This window comes from Anguilla anguilla, chromosome 15 (genome assembly GCF_013347855.1).
Source record: "Anguilla anguilla isolate fAngAng1 chromosome 15, fAngAng1.pri, whole genome shotgun sequence".
Classification (NCBI taxonomy): Eukaryota; Metazoa; Chordata; class Actinopteri; order Anguilliformes; family Anguillidae; genus Anguilla; species Anguilla anguilla.
This window is the reverse complement of record NC_049215.1, coordinates 33,259,754-33,278,276: the sequence shown is the minus strand read 5'-3', so window position 1 is coordinate 33,278,276 and position 18,523 is coordinate 33,259,754. Positions and strand designations below refer to the sequence as shown.

The following is an 18,523-nucleotide window of genomic DNA, read 5'->3' as shown; positions in this document are numbered from 1 at the left end:
GCATCAGACTCGCGCTGTTGAACGTGAGGGTGAGAGAGGGCGTCCGCTTCCCTGAAGAACAAAATAAACACCGGGAAGCGCTTTGAATGAAAGCGTCCTTTTTCCTGGAAGGTTGTCAGTGGAGCGTGTGAAATCCATTTGGCAGGGCCGCAAGGGCACGTATGCCCTTATCACTGACTGGCCAGGGCACGGCACGGCACTCTGCCGTCACATGACCTTGCTCTCTATCTCCATGGCAATGGAGGTGCAATATCTCTGTTCTGCCGGTTTCCATAGCGCATAGATGCATAATTCATATCCAGCCAACGAGCTGTTTGACCTTGAAGGGGGAGCCGGTCAGAAAATGCAAACAACACCTTTTGCGCTGGTGATTAATAGCATGGCATCATAGCGCTGAGCTTAAATACCCCGGGGAACAGAGGCACTAAATTAATCTCTCATAACCAGAGGGGGGAAAACCCAGACCGATTGTGGAGAGCCTTTTCCCTTTTTTGCCTTTGCTTCTCAGGTATAGAGTCAGTGCTGCTGTTTCAGTGGGTAATTCACACCAGCCAGCAGTTCATGTGATTTGACCGGGCAGGAGGGGCGGGGGGGGGGGGGGGTGGGGGGGTGGGGGGGGTGGGGGTGTGGATGACAGATCTTAATTGATGACGCACACCTGAGACGCAGAAGTAATTACAGCGGGGGGGGGGGAGGTCAAACCAGCAGACTCCAGGTAGAGAGGATCCCCCCACCCACCCACCCCCACCCCCGCTCGACAAGGCTGGAGCTGGAGCCAGGCCGGGGCATCGGGCGATGGATTGAACACCTGCTCCTCAGGACCTTTAGAGTCAGATCCGAGAGGCGGGGGTGGGGTGGGGGGGGGGGTTGGTCTGAGGGTGACATCTGTCTTCACACAGAAACAATTACCTGGCTAAGAACGCCCCCACCCCCCCAGTGCCCCCCCCCCCCCGACCTCCCTCCCTCAGCAGCCTCTCTCTCTGGCAGGGTTGGGAGTGCTCACGCTCAGATTCTCCAGCCCTGGCTGGTTCCCCCCTGATATTTCCCTCCCCCTGTTTTTCTGCTGTCGTCAGGTGGAGAACTGGTGTCCGCGCCTGCCGTGGAGAGCCAAGAACTTCAACGAGGAGGCCGACAGGAAAGGCCAGGTGAGCGTTTCAGTTACCCCCCACAACCCCCCCCCCCCCAGCTCCTGCCTATGCCCCCACTGGCACCTCCCAGGATGGTGAGGAGGGCGAAGAGTTCCACCAGCCTGCCAGTAAAACCGATGCCAGGCTGTCTGAGAGAGTTGGCGGATGACGCCGCGCTCTTACAGTTGTGTTAAACCCGTTCAGGATAGAATGACTCAGAGAAACTTCCAGGCCCTGACTAACAGGGTGGTAGTGCTTGCCCCAATGACCTGGTTCCTCATGTTCCCTGTGAGGTCCTGTTGCATAGCAATGGAGGCAATGTGGGGGGAGCAGGGCTGGGGGGGGGGGGTGTTAGGGCAACGAACATTGAGTGACGTGACAACTCACCCACTTGAAAAACCGAAACCTGGGCCCAGCTATCCCTGTGGTCCTACCATCACCTCAGTCGTCCTTTTTTTAAATACAATGGACTACATTGTCATGGTTTGTGTAATGTGTCTTAATGAAGAACATATTGTGTTCTTTTATATCTGTGTCAGGGCCGTGTTCTGTTTGAGATACTCTTGTTCGCCGAGGGTCCTGCGCTGGAACTGTGTTTGAAATCCCCCTGCAGATGCCTGACAATTAGCAGTGATTTCCTGCCGCGGAGAGCGATGCTAATCCTTCGCCAGCACATTGTTTCCCAATTATTCGGCTGTTAATGGTGGTTTAACACTCATTTCCAGCTATGAGAGCTCAGCAAAAACAAAAGCTCTCTTGGTTAACTGACACAAAGAGGAAAGAGCGGGGTCTCAGTGCAAAACCTATGAAGTGGTCAAGTGGGTGAGAATTATCTCTGGGCCGTCATAAACCTTGCAGAGTGTACGAAATGTAAGGGCTTGGGCTTGCTGGGTGGCTCTGTTCCAGCGTAGATGGGCCGCACAAATTGGCATCGAATACAGATGGTGTCCAGCGGCAACTGTGACTGGCAGCGGCTGGGAGTCTCAGCAGGGATGACCAACTTGTGGACACGTGTTAAAAGAAGCAAGGTTTTGGAGGAGAGCACGTGCTTCTCTGCGCCTTGCCGAATTGGCAGAAAGGTTGCAGCATTGAGCGTGTTCGGTGTGAGAAGCCCCTACAGATACACCAAACTGCGCGTCATGGTCACCAACTGTAAGAAACCAAAACTTGTCACGTCCAGGTCCCCAACTGTAAGAAACCCTTCCGGAAACCCGACAGCAGAGGTATCGTGTGGTAGAAGCGGATGTGCCCCCTGGCGTGTGCAGCCTGAATAGATACAATTGTGTGTCTTGGTAACGCTAGATAGCGATCCGTATAGAGCCACCCTAATGGCGGATCGCTTGCAGTCTCCTTCTGTGCTCGACTGTTAGCACCGCGGGAAAGGTTAAACACTATTTGGGAGTCAGATAACCGAGATAACATATAAACTAATCCGGTTCCAGGTGCACCGGGTAAGACTATACACGCTTTCCTTCGTCACTGAGATCCTTCCGCTGTTTGTTTGGTGTGTCTGAGGGGTTTCTTACCTTGCTGATTACAATTGAGCATCAAAACTGATAGAAAATGGCTAGGAAAGTTTTTTTTTTTTTTAAAGAAAAAAAAAAGAGGAGGAGGATAGTCTCCAGGTGGCTGCCAGCGTTCCCCCCCGGTGTAACTGTAGTCCCCCCCCCCCCCAAACTGAAGGAGCGCCTGTGTCTGTGCCCGCAGACGGAGATCCGGACCAGCTTCGAGGAGCTGTACCGGGTCATGTCCCGGCGGGAGGAGTTCCGGTGGATGATGCTGAGGATCCAGCGCATGGCGGAGCTTTGGGTCGGCGCCGTCCGCTCGCTCGCCGCCAAGCAGAACCTGCTCCGACGCAAGCGCAAGAAGGTGCGCGTCCCGTGTGCGGAGATACACACGCTCGCAACCCAGCACGGAAACTACCCACATACACACATACACGCTCGCGACCCAGCACGGAAACTACCCACATACACACATACACACTCTCAACCCAGCACAGAGACTACCCACATACATACTCGCAACCCAGCACAGAGACTACCCACATACACACTCTCAACCCAGCACAGAGACTACCCACATACACACTCTCAACCCAGCATGGAAACTACCTACATACACGCTCTCAACCCAGCATGGAAACTACCCACATACACACTCGCAACCCAGCACGGAAACTACCCACATACACACATACACACTCTCAACCCAGCACGGAAACTACCCACTTACACACTCGCAACCCAGCACGGAGACTACCCACATACACGCTCGCAACCCAGCACGGAGACTACCCACATACACACATACACGCTCGCAACCCAGCACGGAAACTACCCACATACACACATACACACTCTCAACCCAGCACGGAAACTACCCACATACACACACTCAACCCAGCACAGAGACTACCCACATACACACACTCAACCCAGCACAGAGACTACCCACATACACACTCGCAACCCAGCACGGAAACTATCCACATACACACTTGCAACCCAGCACAGAGACTTCCCACATACACACTCTCAACCCAGCACAGAGACTACCCACATACACACATACACACTCTTCTCTTAATGGCACTTCACTCTCTGCCTTAAGATAGTTACATGCTATCTTCTGACGCAGGTACACGCCCTTCTACCAACACTGATATGCCCTGTCTGCTAACAGAGCTACAATCTCTGCCCTATTAAATATCCACCCCACCCCACCCCTGGGGGGGTCATTTTTGACTGTATTCAGCATTGTTATGGTCACTGTACTTAAAAGAGAGGGGGGGGGGGGGGTGGGAGCAGGTGGGAGACTGATGTGCAGGAGCTCTGCTCCCAGGTATTGAAACGTTAAACGACTGCATCGGCGTCAGGGCACAGAATCCGTAAAAGCTAGAGCCAGTGCATGCTGGGAGCTCTTGGTAAGTTTATCGCTGATCATATGGCAATGCCTTGCAGGACTGTAGGTGGGTTTTACTGCACAGCAAGTGTGCTGTCCCTGCAGAATGAACAGAGCGCAACTGTGCCGTGTAAAAGGGATGAAATCTCTCCATCTGAGCAGCTGGTTTCAAACAGCAGGGATAGAATGGTAAATGGACTGCTTTTATATAGCGCTTTTATATAGCGCTTTACAATTGATGCCTCTCATTCGCCAGAGCAGTTAGGGGTTAGGTGTCTTGCTCAAGGACACTTCGACATGCCCAGGGCGGGGTTTGAACCGGCAACCCACCGACTGCCAGACAATCGGTCTTTCCTCCTGAGCTATGTCGGATAGGAGGGAAAAGTACTGTCTGCCAGAACTCCCACATTTTCAACGGCTGCTTATCCCGGAAAGCATCGACCAGGACCGCTGGACTGTCAGCCTGGTTGTTACTGTGGTTACATGTGTGTTTTCCTACAGGTGGACTGCACATGAGCTAACACGTGCACTTCAGATCAAACGGGGACGTCTTTTATTGACTGTCCAGTACTTTAACGATGTGTTTTTACCGTCTTTTCTTTCTTATCTTCGGTCTAGCAGTCCTCCAATAAATGTTTTTTTTTACTGTGTAAAAAAAACAAATTAAAATAGATTGAAAAGGGAAAAGAGGGGATTTGTTCATTGGAACTGCGAGTATATGGCCAAGTTCCAGAGTGAATATTTGCATACTACCAACAGAGCAGAGAAATAATAGGTTTTTGACATACAGTATGGATCACTGTTCCAAAACTCGGACTCATAAATATGCATGAGAGAGAGTATGCGAAAGCGAGAATGCATTGGCATTCCGTGGATGTGTTCCGGGACTGACTGAAAGTCATAGAGCATGGACTGAAGCATTCTGGTTCTCTCCGCTGTCATACCCACAATCCCTTGCTGTTTTATACTGCTCTTTCTAGGATGCAGAGAGAGAGGGGAATGTGTGGCCAAACAATGAAGTGGTCATCGTGTATTTAAATTTCCTTGACTCATGTTTGATAGATGGTGCTTAATTTGCATTTAAGTGTCCTGCAAAGCGAAACTTCATTTTGTTTGTACACAATACACTTGCATGTACTGTTTGGCTGTATGTTCACCACAGTGAGCATGGCAGTATGCACTAATAAGTACAGGGGCATAGTGTGCTAATTTATGTCTTTAATTTCACAATGTGTAAGCGTATAGTATATAGGGTTATTTTTAATGCGTCAGGGTTTGTGAGCTGTTGGTTTGTTTTAATGTGCATCTGATGACCCAGGGTTTATAGCTGCGACTGCAGCTCTATAGCTCTGTCTGTCAGTCGGGTCAGTTGGTCGGTTGGTCCACAAAAGTGTCCCACCCCATAGCGGCCACAGTTTTCGCCCCAGGAGGCTGAAATTTGGCATGGAGGTTGGTCATGACCGAAGGTACAGCTGAGTAACTTTCAGGCCGATTGACCAAGAGGGGGCGTGGCAATGGGCGTGGCCTATCACAAAAAGGCGCATAACTCCCGAATGGATTCACAGGTTTGCACAAGATTTTGTGGAAAGGTCGGTCATGATGAGCCAAAGAAGAGGTCACGTGTTTGTGTGAGGGTGTGTGCGTGTGGATGCGTGTATGCACACACGGATGCATGCGCGTGTGCGGTCGCGGCTATTGCGGATTCGCGCTTGTTTTGGGGCTGTTGCTTTTGATGTGACCGAAAGTCCTGCGTCTCCCTCATCACCCCAGATCCTGGTGCACCTGGGCCTGCTGACCAAGGAGTCGGGGTTCAAGATCGCGGAGAACGCCTTCAGCGGGGGTCCCCTGGGGGAGCTGGTGCAGTGGAGCGACCTCATCACCACCCTCTACCTGCTGGGCCACGACGTGCGAATCTCCGCCTCGCTGGCCGAGCTCAAAGAGTGAGAAGCTCCCGTTACCTGTGCAGCTATGTACCTGTACACATACACACAGGTGCATACACACACTTAGACACACAACACACACACTCCTGCACGAGCATACTGTATACACAAACGTGCACGCACATATGCCAACTTGTACAGACACACACACACACACTCCTGCACAAACATGCTGTATACACAAACATGCACGCACAGGCAACGACATGCACAGATAAACACATACACACACACACACACAATCTCCTTGGAAACTGGTCGTTCATGCAGTAGTGTGTGCCTTCTTACTTTCGACAATTGCTTCAGTATATATCCAGCTGTATAAATGGATGCAGTGTGAAATGTTGTGTAAGTCGCTCTGGATGAGAGCAACTTACACAGCATTGGATAAGATACGTGCGCAATCTGCCAACAAGCACAGAAGAAAATTCTAATACGGATGAAAGGTGAAAAATGGCAGGGGGGATAATTATTCAGAGACATATTGTTGATGGAATCGTGAGACGAAGGGATACAGTTTCCTCAGAAATATAACATTTTCTGCCAACTTTCCCTTTAAAAATAAATATTAAACTTTCCCCATCTAATGCTGTAAAACCCACTAACCCAGCACGGCAGCTTTCATTAAAATGCATGAGATTTTTGGACCCTGGTGTTTGAGCTTGAGATTGACTTGCGCTGCGTGAGTCTCACGTCTATGTGTGCGACTTAGGAACATAATGTAATGGAAAACGTAACGTACTGTGCGTTGGTACTGTAGTTTATGTGCATCCCCATCACCGCAAGATTTCCATATTCTATCAAAGCAAGCCTGACTATTGGGACTTGAGGTTTGCCCATTTTCTTCAATGTTCAGGCATGCCCACACGTTATGAAGACGGGAGACTAATTGGGTTTGTACTGTAATTCAATGGTGCATCTGTGAAGGTGTTGTCAGTCTCCTAAGTCTGAATTTGGAGAGATTTCAGCGCCATAGCACAATACTTGTCTGCAGTCAAGCCTTAATTCACCAGACAAATACACACACACACACACACACACACACCATGAGTGTGATGAGCAGGGAGAAGAGCACTTAATTCTTTGTAATGCAAATCTCCAGCACTCCCCACCAATCACAGGCTCCTCAGCAGATGTCTCCATAGATCTGCGTGCTGAATTCTGAGATGTGCAGATGTTTCCTTCCTAGACTTAGATGACAGTAAAATGCACTTTGGAAACTCTTCATAAGATGAGAACAAAAGTTAAGTGTCATATGCGGTCATAAATGCTGTACATAAATATATAGTCTACATATAAATATAATTTTCATTATGAAAATCAGAGAAATGTGAGAAACTTTCGGGGGAAAGAACAAGGAGTGTTCTGTTCTCCTGTTCCTCTCTCCTGTAAATACAATGCCATCTCCTGTTGTTTGGTGAATACACTGATCTATATTCCTGTTGTTTGCTGAACACACTGATATGCTCCTATTGCTTGATGAATACAGGGCTCTGTTCCTATTGTTTGATAAACACAATGATTTATGTTTCTGTTGCTTGATGAATACATGCTCTGTTCCTGTTGTTTGATGAACACACTGATATATGTCCCTATTGCTTGATGAATACATGGTTCGGTTCCTGTTATTTGATGAACACACTGATATGTGTCTCTATTGCTTGATGAATACAGGGCTCTGTTCCTGTTGTTTGATGAACACTCTGATATATGTTCATGTTAATTGATGAATATAGGGCTCTGTTCCTGTTGTTTGATAAACATACTGCTATATGTTCATGTTGATTGATGAATATAGGGCTCTGTTCCTGATGTTTGATGAACACAGTGTTGTCACTTCTTTGTAGGATCATGAGGAAAGTGATGGGGAACAAGTCCAGCTGCCCCACCCAGGGGGACAAGGTGGTGGAGCTCATCTACATCGACATCGTGGGCCTGACCCAGTTCAAGAAAACCCTTGGACCCTCCTGGGTGCACTACCAGTAAGGTCACCATTAAAACTTGGGAAGGTCTTATGACAAGCGCAGGCCATTCAGCCTATCACGGTTCATCATTTCATCTGCTGTGAATATCTGGTACTAAGTATGTTGCAGATGTCTAAGCGCTATTATCTAGCACCCCATAGATATCTGTTAATCCTTTCTTCTGTCTTCTGGACCAAAAAAGCATGTTTCAAGCATGTTTATCGACAGGCTGAACTGAGCAACACGATAAGTTAGTTACTAGGCTATCTTACTAACCAAAAGATGTAGTGTGAACCTAGCATTAAAAGAACAGGAATATTGTCTCGGGTCCTTTCAACATGGGTAGGTCTCTCATCCATAGTGTGAGAAACGTGCCTTTTCAACACGACGTGATTGAGAGATAGTCAATAAACAGTCATTTATCGTGTTTGTGTTTTCTTTGAATGACCTCCCAACACTTATAGCCAAAATCTACACCTTGAATCCTTGCTCACTGAAAAAGCTCACAGTAATTGTGTGTGTGTGCTGTGATGTAACTGTGCTGCCATATATCTCCACAATGAGCAGGCATGGGGGGCGGGGGGGAGGGGGGGGGGGGTGTGTGGACAACTTGTGCTGTATGTCAGTGCTTTTCCAGTGTGAAAACAATCGGAAAATTGCTTTGGACAAAGGTTTCCATATGTCAGCAAGTTTAATTTGCTTGGAGCGACAGGTTTTTGAGTGCGTGGTGTTCCATTCTGTTTAGAGGAAATTAAATGTCAGTGTTCTACTAGTAATTCAGTAATCCAGCACCCTTATCTGTCCGAGTCCAGCCCGGGTTCAGACGATCGTGAAGCATTCACGTGGATAAGGACATCCTGCTTGTCTCTTTCAGAGCCTCATTTTGTGGCCTAGTGGTATTCATGCACATAACAATCAGCACTTATGATGTGGGAGAGCGATAAGAGTAATATTGCGCTACACCATGTCTCTCCAGTTATTGCTTTTGCTGATCAAACATTTGCACAAGCCTCGATGCCATTCAGTTGGGCCCTCCCGCGAAATCCTAGTAAATCTGGGCCAATTTAATCGCAAGGCTCCACTGTCATGGTGATAATGGATGTTCCAGTCCCTAACCTTCCTAGACTTTAATTCTTAATTTACAACCCAGAATGATAATGCATAGTTTCTGAGTGTGCTGACACTGACAGCTGGCTGTCAATCAAAATAGCAATTGAAAAAAAAACCAAAAAGACATTTTTTTTACCCAAAATCTCTCCCTCTCCTTTCTGTTTCTCTTCTCCCGATCTGTCTCTGCATACATATAGGGCTCCTGCTCCTGCTACTTTAATATTTGGTCATGCAGGCCCTTTGTCCAATCAAGTGTGTCTTAAAGCTTCTCACCCGGCAGAAATAGGACTCCCTGGGACCTAATATTTTAATATGTAGATATTTCATAATAGGTATATTGTGGGAGCCTGCTATGTCCTGCACTTCTGTTGCTCAGTCCTAACTGAACAGCTTGTGTCTTCATTTGTGGTGTAGTGTCAGCCAAAAACCTTGTGTGTTTTTTCTGTTGTTTTGTTTTTCACCTGTTGATGCTTGCAGTCTTCTCATGTAGCTATATCTCCTGTCAATGTCATGTCTCATAAATCAATAACTAATCATTTTGGTTTAGCCGAGGCTAAATCCCAAGATTTTAGAAGTTTTTTGGGGTTTTTTCGCTCCAAAAACAATGTTGGTCTGCAGCACTACTGTAATATGTGGGCTGAAGTTAGTCATGTGCCTTGTGTGAGAGTCGAGAGCTATATGTTTATACGCTCAGCCATATGTTTTACAAATGCTCCCTGTTTATAGAGGAAAAGTCATGGATGGAAGGTCATATTACTGGCCAGAAACCAGAAGTATTGAGCGCTCATGCCCAAGTTTACATCTCTGTTCACCGTGCCTTGCAAATCGTGCCTGGTTTTGCACTCAGCTGGAAGCAATCAGTCGACGGAGTTGATGCTCACTCACAAAACCAAAATGGGGTTCGTCTCCAACAGCTGGTATTTAACCAGCTCAGACACAGCAGATGGATCCATCCCTTTGCTTTGGAGTTTCCTTTCTGTTGAGCCCAATTTTGAGCATCTGAGTCAAGCTGGAGAAACACAGGAAGCCGTCTAGAGAGCGTTCAGCCCCTGCCCAAAATAACTCACTCAGTCTGCCTTCTGTTTCTCCTAAGAAAAGTGTAGGAAAGTCGCTCTCATCATCCCTGTATGTGTATCTCTGCAAGAGGATATTCTATTGGGGCTCCTAGACCCTTTGAAAGTGACACTGGAGAGCAGGCAGTTTCTTTTTCTTTCCAACTGACAATTTTTTTTGAAAAGTGAAAGTATGATGTGGTCTCAGTAAAATGTCTCTGGTTACCTCTCAGGGTTATGTGAAGGTGGCTCTGTTTTTTTTTTTTAGATGCTAAGAGCTATTCATAATGACCTTTTGGACTGTGACTGCTGCTTCCCGCTTCTACCCTCCTTTCATGAAATACGTCCTTTTTTTTTTTTCCTTCCTTATTTCTGTGCGTCTCAGGTGTATGCTACGGGTGTTGGATTCCTTTGGCACCGAACCAGAGTTCAACCATGCCCACTACGCCCAGTCAAAGGGACACAAGACCCCCTGGGGCAAGTGGAACCTCAACCCCCAGCAGTTCAACACCATGTTCCGTAAGTCAATACCCACCCTTCGACCACCCCCACCCCCCCCACCCCCCCACGCTTCTGCATTACCGGTGTGACCGAGAGGCGTAGCGTGGCTGTGGGGACTCTCCATCCCGTTTCTTTCTTCCATGCCCTCGGTATTCGGAAATGTTAGCCCCACAGTCTCAGTATCAAGGCTTCAGGCACCGCTAGGCCCAAATCGCGCGTCCCGCTCAATGGGCCCTTTGTCCTCCCGATAGAGCAGGATATTCTCACATGGCCGTACTCAGGGAGGGCCAGCCTGGACCTGCAGGGCCAGCTCAGCTCACGGCTCCAGTAGATGGGGGGAAAAAAAGCACGCCGGAGCAGAGATTAGCTTTAGCGATGCGACGCTCAGCCGCAACAGGAGCTCTTGGGGTTTTTTTTCTTCTTTTATTTACCAAAAGCGCAGGGGGAAAAAGCAGATCGACTTCATCCCGCATTGTGTTTTTACCCCCGCCACCTCACCGCCTCGCGCTATTGGTTTTCAGCCCGAAAAGGCTCTCAAAGCATCCGGGCAAGCTACGCGAGTAGGTACGTGTTGACCCCAAGGGGTCACGGGTGGAGGGAAATGTCCATAATGACATAGCCAAGCTATTGTTCCCCTTCCCCCAATTTCGGGCACACACAGGGCGCTGGAATTGGACAGAATTGTCGTATAAATCTGTATTGGCAGGAGGTGAGATCATCCCTGCGTGGAGTGGGAGAACCTTGTATGATTGTCTGAGCTTCTGCAGGGGCATGGAAATGACAGATATCCAGAGCTGTACGAGGTACATAGAGCAAAAATCACACTTCTGAAGGTGCACTTTTGGGAAAGGAGCTCTGTTCATAATAGAGGCTCTCGTCTTAGAATAATAATTTTTTTAAAAATAATCTGTTATTGTAACGGAGAACCCATCCAGGGAGAAAAAAGAAAAAACATTTTAAAACCAGGGACACGGGGCCCTCGTGTTCTAGCGCTTCTGACAAAATAGCATTTTTACTTACTGAAGTTTCTTTTTTTCATGAGCGAGCCTTGAAAGAAATGGATCGCTGCGTCTGGCGTGACAGTTGTATAAGGACATGTCTTATTGGTCAGCTGAAAGTTGTACAAGGACATGTCTTATTGGTCAGCGTAAAGTTGTGTAAGGACATGTCTTATTGGTCAGCGTAAAGTTGTGTAAGGACATGTCTTATTGGTCAGCGTAAAGTTGTATGAGGACATGTCTTATTGGTCAGCGTAAAGTTGTGTAAGGACATGTCTTATTGGTCAGCGTAAAGTTGTATGAGGACATGTCTTATTGGTCAGCGTAAAGTTGTGTAAGGACATGTCTTATTGGTCAGCGTAAAGTTGTGTAAGGACATGTCTTATTGGTCAGCGTAAAGTTGTATGAGGACATGTCTTATTGGTCAGCGTGGTTCTTCCTGTTAGGTCAGCTGTGCTTGCAGTGCCATTGCTGTGCTCCCTGTGGTGATGCTGCAGGACCGCCAGTGCGCTCAGTTTACGGCTGCAGTCGTAACCGTGTCAGTGAATGAGTAACAGTCAGCACAGTGACAGTGGCCTAGGACTGCAAGCTGTCCTGGATTAGGCTCCCTGCAAACCAAATGAAACGAGAAATCAAAATCAGAAGCTGTTCGAACGGTTTGCTGTTTTACGGATTGGAGCGAAAGCTTGTCTGGGATCCATGTGTTTATAACGGGAAGAGGAAGGTGTTTTCCACATCAAAGCAGTGTCCTGGCGCCTCAAGGTATCTCGTCATGGGTCTCAGAGCCCCCCATCCCCCTCCCTCCTCCCCCCTCCCCCAGGCAAGCCAGCGGTTCTCAGCCCCAGTGCAGGAGAATCAGTAAGCAGGGTACAACACACCAACTCAGGTATATCTGAGTTCACCCCCCCTCCCCCCCCTCCCCCGACCATAAGGGCCAGGCCTCACAGAACACACCGCTGGGCCTCGGGTGCCCTTCTCTACACAAAAATGTTTGTCGTGCTCCATCTATCCATCCCGTTTCGGCTGCTTACTTTAGCTCTGCGAGGGATCGCTAAAAAAAAAAAATAATAATACATTTTTAGATAAAACTGAATCCAGAGATGGGTTTTTCAGGGGCTGCGCTGTACAAAAAAAAAAAAACTAGACAGATGGAATGTCGTTTTTTGAACGTGCGGAAATGTAGCCCTCTCGCCGCGGCCGTCGCCAGGAAGCAGAGCGGCCCTGTGTGTCTGCGCGAGTAAGGAAGGCGGCTCGTATCATAACAGGTGCCAGATGAAGGAGCCATTCCTACGCTGGAGGAGGATTAGAGAGCTGTTTGCCTGATGTCTGTCTCTCCCACTCTCCCTCTCCCACAGACCTGTGTCAGCAGATCTGTTCGGGCTGCTGTCCGACCTCCTTAATCATTTCTTCTTTCTAACTTCTCTCCTCCGCTTTAAGTTGACTTTTCTGTTAGCTTCTTTGTTACCTCCTCTGCTTCTCCGCCAGCGTCTGATAGGGCGGCAGTGTAGTATAATGGGTAAGGAGCTGGTCTTGTAGCCTTAAGGTCGCAGGTCACTACCCTTGAGCAAGGTACTTAACCTGCGTTGCTTCAGTATATATTCAGCTGTATAAATGGATGCAGTGTAAATGCTGTGTAAAAGGTTACGTAAGTCGAAATGTTCACTCAACTTCTTCCTTAGTCTCCCATTGTGGTCTGTTTAAGGCCTGATTCTCTGATAGCTTCTCGGTTAGCGTCTGTGCTAACCTTCGGAAGTACTTCACCGCCAGAATCTCCACGAACTTCTCCGCTTCTCCATTCGTTATCCATCGACTTCCCCCTTAGACATGGTCATATCGCATCACTTTCCCAGTTTTCAGCTTCATCGTAACATCTGCTTCTGTTTGACCCCATCCGCCTACAACACAACCTGCAGTTCAATCGAGGAACCTCCCTGAAGCGTGTACATAGACTCCTCTGTAAAGGAGCTCTTGCTGTCTACACTGATGTTCACCAAGATTCGAATCCAAAGTACTGTATAAACTGAAATTTTTTTCCCACATTTCTGTGTTTACCTGTGTGCTGGTCCTGTCACCTTTAAGTCAAAGAGTGACAGATGAAGTGCAATGCAGCATGCAGCTTAAGAAGCTACTATTATTGAATTAATCTATGAGCAGCTCAGGTACGCAAGGTACTTAACCTGCACTCAGTATAACTGCTTCAGTATATATCCAGCTGTATAAATGGATGCAATGTAAATGCTATGTAAAAGTTGTGTAAGTCGCTCTGGATAAGAGCGTCTGCTAAATGCCTGTAATGTAATGTAATGTGTCCACTGGCATATGAAGTGCCACGTGATGCATCCATCTCTTTGAAGATTATGGGATTAGTTTTGTGTTTTCTCAAAGGCTTTGTGGAGAAAGGAAAACGTATTCACAAGTTCAATACATTCAAAAGAATGTAAGTGTGGCTTAGCTTTGCAGCAGAACATTACTGTGCATAAACAGCAGCATCGAGGGATTATATTCCGTCCAGTGAATGTATTGCATTTTGATGCTTGATGGGAGCAAAGACTACTTATTAATGAGGTCCTTTTATTAAGTTTCAGTTTCCCATTAAAACTCAGTTTATGCTGAGACTTGCAGCACTCTTTACTTAATAAGATTTAGCAAGTGCCGCAGAAAAAAACATCTGTTTTGAATGCCTTCTCTTATTTTCTTTTTACACAAATGGTAATTTTTTACTTTTAGCGAATTAATAATTCATGCAGAAATAAGCACGACTGTGACAAATTGCAGCCAGACGAAAAACTCTGTAAACACACAGCCCTGGCCGAGCAGTGCGGTGGGAAACCATATTGCTTTCCTCACCCCCTCCTTTCTGAAATTTACATTTCATTTAGAAGATGTTCTTTAGAAGAATTTCGGGCCAAAACAGGAGCTCCAATAGCTTGTCGAGCGCATGAGATAGGTCACCGCATCTGAACAGTCATCGTGAAATGAGGCTAGGGTGGGTTTTTGTCAACCCAGTCGGGTTGCAAGCGTTGATTTTTTTTTTTGTTTTTTGTTCCCCTACGTTACGTACACATTTGCATACGTTTTTTATGCCTTGCTCAGCTCAACATTTCCATTCCATTCCATTACATTACAGGCATTTAGCAGACGCTCTTATCCAGAGCGACTTACACAACTTTTTACAAAGCATTTTTACATTGTATCCATTTATACAGCTGGATATATGCTGAAGCAATGCAGGTTAAGTACCTTGCTCAAGGGTACAACGGCAGTGTCCTTACCCGGGAATCGAACCTGCGACCTTTCGGTTACAAGCGCAGTTCCTTACCCACTGTGCCACACTCCGTCCCCCCCATTCCCCCCTCGGAGCTCGGAAACTCCCATGGGAACGCACACAGCGGCAGTGAGATGTGCCTTGCTTCGGCAGCCGAGGCCGCTGGGATGTCCTTGGGAAGGTTGCCATAACAACCTGGAATGAACCTTGAGAGAAGGCCCCGCTCGCTTTTCAGCTGAAAAGGCTTGTTATTTTCATCAAAGTGGATCTGCTTTTTTTTTTTTCTTTTTTTTTTTTTTTTTTAAGGGGACACCACCAGGGGCCGTGCTCCAACTAAGCATAGATTTTTATTCATAGTTCATGCAAGAGTACGTGTTTTTTTTTTTTTTAGAAACCATTTTATGAGCTTAGCAATTACCAAAAAAGAACTTGCCAAGTTGTTTTTGTACTAGAAAAAAAAAATAATCTCACCCCCTGTTGCTTGCAACCACTCATGTACTGATTTCGACTGTTTTGAAAAATTGATTTACAATTTCGGTCCCTGTGAATCCACACCTTGAGCTAGCGGGAGGAAGATGGTCTCTTCCTTTTTAGGTTTCTTCCCATTTGCCTCCTAGGATTTGCCAGAATTGCTTTTGTGGGGGTTTTAGACTGGGGGTAAACTGTGCAGTGTATTGTGACAAATGTTTTGCAAAATGAGCTAGATATAGTGCATATATTATTGCTATTTATTTTTGCGTCAAGGCTAAAAAAAAAAAGCATTAAATGGAATCCAGGTTGATTGTGTCAATAAAACTTCCACAGGCGGTGCAAGGGAATGATCCATATTGTCATCATATTGATAGAACGTTGCAGCAAGGTGATAATGTCGCTGCATCATTAATGAAATGTCTCCAGGCTGCAAGCCCGTACAGCCTGGAGTCGGAAGTTGAAACACATGCAGGTGTTCCCTCGCTTTTTTTAGTGCTTTATAGGCAATTGACAGCTTTGCCCCCCTCTAAAAATCAATAAACATTTACTCGCTGCAATCCAAAGGTTGCAGTTCCCCTTTAGAGTGAGTACTTTTCCTCCACCACTGGTGATTTTCCTGATTTAGGTTTAACCCTAGGTTAGGAAGAGTAGGTTTTTCAGAATGATTTTTTTTTTTTTTTTTTTTTTTAATTCCAAGTCAGTGTTCTAGAACTCCATTGCCTTCAGTGACCAGCGGTAAAATTAGGAACCTTCTGATCACATCTTCCTGTGATCTTATAGCTTAAAGGGTTAAAACAAACCAGCTGAAGTGTGAAATTTGACAAAAGCAGTTCTAGCTCTGTGAAGAGCTGAAGCAGAAGCTCTAGCAGCTGCGGCTGAAGCAGAAGCTCTGGCCCAGGGGTGGCCAGCCCTGGTCCTGGAGAGCCGCAGGGTCTTCTCGTTTTTGTTTTTACTTGGCTCCTAATTGATCGATTAAAGCAGTTGATTGCACAGTTAACTCTCCTCACATGGTTTCTGTGGTCTAAAGGATTGTTGTATTTAAGGTGAAAACAAAAACCAGCAGACCCTGCGGCTCCCCAGGACCAGGGTTGGCCACCCCCTGCTCCAGCCCTAACCGTCGCACTAGGACAGCTGGTTTTCTTTTCTACCTCATAGGTAATTGATTGATTAATGCCACTGTTTGGCCAGAGATTTAACTCACCTGGAGTCCCATGTTTAAATCAGTCCTGATTAGAGGGGAAGGATGAAAGCCAGTAGTACTACTGGCCTTGAGGGCCGGATCTGAGTATCCCTATGCCAGGAAGCTGGCCTTCTTACAGACCAAAGAGAACTAGAGAGGCCATACATCGTGCTGCAGCGCTGCAGCTCTGTTGCCCACGTGATCAGTTGTGCTCAGCTGTAAGAATCACGCAAGGCCCAAGCGAAGTTTGAGAACAAACGTCTTCATTGTGTTCCAAGGCAATGCCAGCCTGTCCCCTCTTCCCTCACCCATGCACACACACACACGCACACACAAACAAAGGGCTTTGCTGTGCATACAATGTAAAGACAGGTATGCTTCAGTGTCTGTGATATGGATCCCTTTTCCCTGAACAACACTGTGTAAATCTTATTTTACCCATTCAGAATGTGTGTCAGCACAAGCTTCATTTTTCATAACAAAATGCCAGATCCTTAATCAATGTGTCTGCAACCAGATGTTCAAATTATTCTCATTGTTGATTCTGTCAGTATCCATAATTTTTTAAAATGTCCCTTTGGTCATAGAGTCTCACAGAATCCCATTTTCTGAAAAGTGAAGCGCAGTATGCTGTAGAGACCGTTACAGGTCAGCTGTGGACTTCTCACAATGTCACTCTGGAGGCACTCAAAAGAACTACAAACTACAAACAACTACAAGTCCCATTATGCCAGTGACTTAAGCTTAACCAGTAGTGGACTGTCTCAGTTCTGTCTCTCTGTCAGTGTCATCCAGTTTATACAACCTGTCTAACAGAAGTCCTAACAGAGCTATATTGCATTTGAATGTGGTTTGACCGGTTTGAGGGTATGAATGAAAGTTACTGATATTGCATCAATCTGTTTATATGGAAATGTGCTTCTGAATATTATATAGGCTTGGCATTACTGAACCTAAGACACAATAGTAAAATATGCATGAATTCATTTCATTCTATTTTTATAGTAGTTGAGAGCATGTTAGCATAGTACCTGCCATGTAGACATGGCTGCACATAATGAAATGTGTTAGCCAATTCCCCACTAATAGAGTTTACAAGGGTCAGAAATTTGGAATATGTATTCTGTCAGAGTAAAATGAACTCTTGTCAGAGATAATTTAAACCCTGAACATCGTGCTGCACATACTCATCCCCTGAGCTGTGAGATGGGAGAAGGCGAGTGTTTTTTGAAATGCTACAGTTTCCCGTGCACGCTCTGGGCCTGTTGCCAGATTCGGAGGCCTCCGCCCCCCCCTCCTGTTTCCTGTGCCGTTGTGCCCCGATGCTAACAGGGAGAGCCGCAACCACGCACCGCAGAACTTCAGTTGGGCCGTCAGATTTAAAATGGCGCGAGAGGCAGTAGCTCCAGCTCCCAAAACAGCCCCAAAAAGTGTCACTCATTCAGATAAATATGCGGAAATTATGGCAGTTGATCGGGGGTTCATGGGTCCGTTACCTGTAGCAGGGAGAGTGATTAATGGGTGTTTTATCACCTATGGAGAATCTGGGACCACAAAACCAATGCTTCATTTGAGGGGCTTTGTGCCGCGTTTTATTTATTTATTTATTTTAGCGTGTGGTTAATCATATTGAAGATCCCAGCTATATATATATATTTTTTTCATAATCTAATTTATCATCTCCGCCTTGTCCCTGGGAATAGACGCAGATGTCCTCATCTCCCGATTTGTGTTTGGAAACGGACGGAGCGGGGGGGCGTGCCGTGGCCCGAGCCAGTGCTTGCTGCTCGGTCCGTTTGAATTCTCCGCCCAGTGTTGCTAGGGTGACAGTCTAGCGTCTGGCACTGAGGAGAGCAGAACAGGACGGCAGGCAAGCTGCTCCACTCGGTTTGCACGACGAGCACGGCTCGATGGCTCGGAGCCGCCAAATCTGGCAAAATGGCCGCCTGAGTGGCAGCACTTTGGCTCCGGGTTCGGCCACCTCGCTTCCCTACTCCAAATTAAAGAC

The 18,523-nt window shown here is 46.9% G+C and overlaps 1 protein-coding gene across 1 annotated transcript in view; it reads left to right on the top strand.

The window, feature by feature from the left end:
• Positions 1–18,523, top strand: part of mgat5 (alpha-1,6-mannosylglycoprotein 6-beta-N-acetylglucosaminyltransferase) — a 78,574-nt gene that overhangs the window by 35,702 nt on the left and 24,349 nt on the right. Inside the window, exons 5-9 of the mRNA XM_035392659.1 lie at positions 1,074–1,145; positions 2,835–2,996; positions 5,802–5,971; positions 7,822–7,956; positions 10,486–10,619. Of these exons, the coding sequence (XP_035248550.1) occupies positions 1,074–1,145; positions 2,835–2,996; positions 5,802–5,971; positions 7,822–7,956; positions 10,486–10,619 (673 nt within the window). The remainder of the gene's footprint in view (positions 1–1,073; positions 1,146–2,834; positions 2,997–5,801; positions 5,972–7,821; positions 7,957–10,485; positions 10,620–18,523) is intronic.